Raw genomic sequence first — 4,587 nt, 5'->3', positions numbered from 1 at the left:
CCCGGAATAAAGCTCCATGCCACCCCTCTTGCCCGGCCCTGACTTATTTCTTTGCATTTTACCACTGTAACCCTGGCAAGAAACCACTGTGCCGCCCCTACCCTAGCCCATCGGATAGGACCAGGAACATGAGTCTGACTTCGTGATCGCTGGCGTTTGTCCCTGGTCACTCACGTGTAGAAGCTCGTAGCCAACCTTGCAGAAGACGGAGAAGCTGTCGCCGAGGACGTACTTGTCTTGCACAGGTGAAATGCGGCCATTAGGTGGCGCCGTCGGATCGGGACAAGGCTGCGCTGCGCAGAGGAAACCAGGCTCTGGTGTGGATGTGACCTGGGTCCCCCAGGTCTGGGTTTGGAAATCTGATGTTCTTGGTTTATAAACGAAACGCTAGGTGAGGAGTCCCTGACACAATGCAGTGGCGTTCTTAACACGAAAGGCAAGATTAACCTCAGGGCGGGGCTGTAGCTTAGTGGCGCCACGCCTGCCTGGCAAGCGCAAGGCTCTGAGTTCGATCTCTGGTACTGGATAAAAGATGAATCTCGGTTGTTTTGCCCGGGACTTGGCTGTAGCCAGGTAAAAAAGCCGCGCATGTGGAAAGATGGTGTAGGAGTTCCATGACACACGGCTTGAGACCAAGAGTACTTCAGGGGAAAGAGACATGTCTAAGTCACGGGTCGGGCTGGAGAGCATGGTTCGGTGGAGCTTGAACTCCTGGGTTTGATCCCCCAGCATAAGAAAACTCCCTATGGCGGTGCTTGGCTGAGGATTTGGAACGGCGATGGCAGTGACACGTCCCAGTGCCCCGCAGGACACCATGGGCACAGGGAGATACCTAGGGTCCCAGCCCCAGAAACTCAGATCCAGCCTGACTCTGGGAACCTCCAGCTTTCCCTCCCCAGGACCCCCACACTTCCGCCCTGGTGCTGAAGGTGGCTTCAGGCCCCTTCATGCATCTCCTGCTCCCTTGTAAGCCCCAGACCTTCTTCCCCTGGGGAACCGACCTCCAGGCACAGCCTTGGCGGGAGTTTTGCAGGGACCCCAGAGGGCAGAGCCAAGGCTGGGGGAAGGCATGGAGCAGTAACACCCTTCCTCTCCTCCACGCCTGCGCACCCTTCAAATCTAGCCTCAGGGGTTCCCTCTTCTGGGGCAGCCTTCCTGGCACCTGGCCCAGGCACCAACCCCTCCTCTGGACTCTCATCATGCCCAGCACTTGGCTCTGGGGCTGTGCTTGTCACAGAGCTAGTTGTGTTGCAGTGACTGCTCTCCTGTCACTGAATTGGGGCACAGGCCGTGGGGACGGTGGCTTCAGCATTTCATATCCTTACCACACAGCTATGGGAAGGGAAGATGGGTGGGTGGAGGGTGGATGGATACAGGGATGGGTGAGTGGGTGGGTGGATAGAAGGATGGATGGATGGGTGGATACAGGGATGAGGGGGTGGGAGGATAGATGGGTGAGTTGGGAAGACAGGTGGGTGGATGAATGGATGGGTTGATGAGAGGACGGCTGTGCGGATGAGTGGATGGGCAGTGGGAAGAGGGGAGGATAGATGTAGGGAGATGGATGGGTGGAGGGAGGGAAGGAGGAAAGGACTATTGCTATCTGTCCTTCAAGGACCATTGCCTCACAGACCTTCCAACTCAAGCCTGTCTCTCTTCCCTGGCCTGGCCTGGAAGCGTCCCATCCTCTGTACCTCCTTGACTCTCCAGAAGAGACAGAAGCTCTGAGCTTCTGCTCTAGCGCTGTGCTCTGTGCTCACCTGTGCTCGTGTAGTGGATCTTCCAGCCTGTGTGGTCCCCTGAGTCATCAGTGACAAAAGTGATGGTCACAGTGTTGCTCTTTGTTTCAATCCTGCGGGGCGACGTCTCCCCGCACAGTGGGCCATACTCGCCCTTGCCTGTGTGGATCTGAACCAGGAGAGGCCCAAAGCTTTGGCCTGGCCGAGTGAGAGGGAGCCCCCAGTTCCACGGAGCTCACAGCCAACATACCCTCAGCGGCCCCTCCCTCAATGTGGAACCTGCCTTAGACCTCGAAGAGAGGCCAAGAGGGGTCGCTGAGGTGGACAGGATGGGACAGTGCCTCAGGGCTGAGGGACTCCCCAGGGCCCGTACCTGGAGGGAGTCATAGGGACACCGGGCTTCGGGATGTGACTCTACATCAAAGGACCCCACGAAGTCCAGGATGACACTGAACCCCTCCTCCAGGCGGATGTGGTAAGTGCAGCTGGAGAGTTTGGGGTATGGCCACGGGTATTCAGGGCTGTTGAGCTCCCCAGACCGTGCGGTGAAGACCTGGTCCGGGCACAGGGCTGGCAAGAGGAGGAGGAGGAGGAGGATGAGGAGGAGGAAGACAGGTAGTGGACTCACACCTACCTGCCATTGATCTCAGTGGACAGCAGGGACATCTGTGTCCCCAAGGGCCGAGGGCTCTGAGGGATGGGTCTTCGAGGCTTTGGCTGAGAGGAGGAGGGAGGCACTACGGACAGGCCTGCCCAGGGGTCTCCCACCAGCAGAGGGCGGCGACACCATGGGCCTGGCTGTCGCAGGCAACCCCAGTCAGAAGTGCAGGGTGGGAGGGAGAGCACGGCCAGGAGGACTCTTGCAGGAAGGAGGCAGTAGGGAGCCTCCCCGTGGTCCCCAGGGGTCTGGGAAGGGGAGGAGGTGGCTCCTCAGGCCCATGGGCCCTTCCTGCTCACACCCTCCCCAGCGATTCCTATTGCACCAACGGGGTGGAGGGTGGGGTTTGCAGATGAGGCGTCGAGCAGGGCCTCGCAGGGTCCTTCCCAGGGCTGGGCTTGGCCTGGGGTGGCTCAGGGAGTCCAAATCCACGGTGACAGTCGGCCCTGCTTCCTCCTTGTAGCCACCGCACAGCGCGAGGTGCGGGGCACCCTGTGGGAGCCTCGTAGGATGCAGTGCCCCTGCAGTGCCCTCTGCCTCCCTGTGGCTCCCAGTGGGGACCAGGGAGTGGCCCCTGGGGTGACACCTGCCTGGAGTCACCTCTGAATCAGCTGCCCCAAGGGTGCTCAGGGCTCAGCCTTTGGGGACCAGGAGGGGCGCACTGGGTCTCTGTGTGGGCCTCATCTCAAATTGGGGTGCTGGAAGAGCCCCACCAAGCTGGGGTCCCTCGGGCTGCTGAAGAAGGGGGCTACGGTCCTCTTTGTCCTACCCGAGCATCCCCAGAGACAAACAGGCATGGTGCAGGGGGCCAGGTTTATTGTGGGTGGTGGCTGGGGACAGTTGGGGGGCACTGTGGGCAGCCAGGCTCTCGCCTGACTCAGCTGCAGCCCGTGGGGTCACCTGGCTTCTGACCCACGGGCCAGGGCAGGCTGGAGCCAGGCACGTCAGAGGGTCCACTCTGGAAGAAAGATGGGGCCTGGGGGACACCGAGCAGAGACACAGGCCAGGGCCAGCTCCCCGGGCACCGGTTGTCCAGGCGCCTGGCAGGGCTGCATCAAAGGGTCAGGCCCTGGGCTGGGCCATGGGGCTCTGAGCACTGCCTCCCTGAGATTCCCGGGGGCGTGGGGCATGCTGGGCAGGGTGGGGGCCAGGGCTGTCCCCCTCACCTGAGCAGGTGCGCTTGTTTTGGTGCAGGATGTAGCCTGCCCGGCAGGAGCAGTAGAAGCCACCCAGGTAGTTGTGACAGTGGTGATCACAGGGTGGGGCCTCCCCAGGGGACACTTGGCACTCGTCGATGTCTGGGGGAGAGGTGGGCCAGGCAGGCAGTCAGGAGAAGGAGCTGGGAAGGGTCCGGGCCTGGCCTGGGACTCTGGGTCCGATGGTCTCAGTGGCCAACCAGCACCTCAGTGGTGCTGGGCTGAGCCTTTCACAGTCTTGGGGTCCAGAGACCTAAATACAACTTTCATTTGCTTTGTTTTTGGGGGTTTTTGAGACATGGTCTCCTGTGTAGCCCAGGCTGGTCTCAAACTCAAGATCCTCCTTGTATTACAGGTGTGCAGCACCACGCCTGGTACAACTTTTTTTTTTTTTTTGACTGGGGAATCGAACTCAGGTCCTTGCGCTTATGAGGCAGGCGGCAGAACCACTGAGCTAAATCCCCAGCCCTGGTACAACTTTTTTAAATCAATGAAAGATTAAGTGTCCTGCCTGAAGCCACCAAACTAGTAAAAGGAGCCAAGCAATGTGTGCATGGCTGCTACCCCAGAACTCAAGAAGCTGAGTCAGGAGGAGCTCAAATTTGAGCCCAGCCTGGGCTTCAGAGCAGGACCGGGTCTCCAAAACCAAATAACAGGAAAGCGTCAGCTGCAAAGCCTGCTGACCTTTGGTTTCCCAACAGCGCGGGCCCTCAGCCTCAGGTCCAGATCCCCAGGGCCAAGGGTTCTTTGTGGCGGTGGGGGGCTGAGGACTGGGGCCAGGTTGGCCTGGCCCCCGCTCACCCTCCGCGGCGTAGAAGGCTTCGAAGCCCGTGAAGGGCTTCTCGTTGGAATAGTCCGAGTGGAAGGTGACGTCCAGGCCTGGGCCGGGTGAGTAGAAGGTCTCGTTGCCGGGCGCGCGCTCGGTGTCCGTGCTCTCGCGGCCGCACAGCGTGGCCAAAACCTTGGTCCCAGAGCTCAGCTGTGGGGTCAGAGG

At 60.2% G+C, this 4,587-nt stretch overlaps 1 protein-coding gene across 1 annotated transcript in view; it reads right to left on the bottom strand.

Moving 5' to 3' along the window:
* Positions 1-179: 179 nt before the first annotated feature.
* Positions 180-4,587, bottom strand: part of Masp2 (mannan binding lectin serine peptidase 2) — a 9,722-nt gene continuing 5,314 nt past the window's right edge. Inside the window, exons 3-7 of the mRNA XM_019208020.2 lie at positions 4,395-4,584; positions 3,564-3,695; positions 2,113-2,309; positions 1,761-1,908; positions 180-288 (exon numbers count right to left, since the gene is read on the bottom strand). Of these exons, the coding sequence (XP_019063565.1) occupies positions 260-288; positions 1,761-1,908; positions 2,113-2,309; positions 3,564-3,695; positions 4,395-4,584 (696 nt within the window). The 3' untranslated portion in view covers positions 180-259. The remainder of the gene's footprint in view (positions 289-1,760; positions 1,909-2,112; positions 2,310-3,563; positions 3,696-4,394; positions 4,585-4,587) is intronic.

This window comes from Fukomys damarensis, unplaced genomic scaffold, assembly GCF_012274545.1.
Source record: "Fukomys damarensis isolate Sample0158 unplaced genomic scaffold, DMR_v1.0_HiC HiC_scaffold_23, whole genome shotgun sequence".
NCBI lineage: Eukaryota > Metazoa > Chordata > Mammalia > Rodentia > Bathyergidae > Fukomys > Fukomys damarensis.
This window is presented reverse-complemented; position numbering and strand designations above follow the sequence as displayed.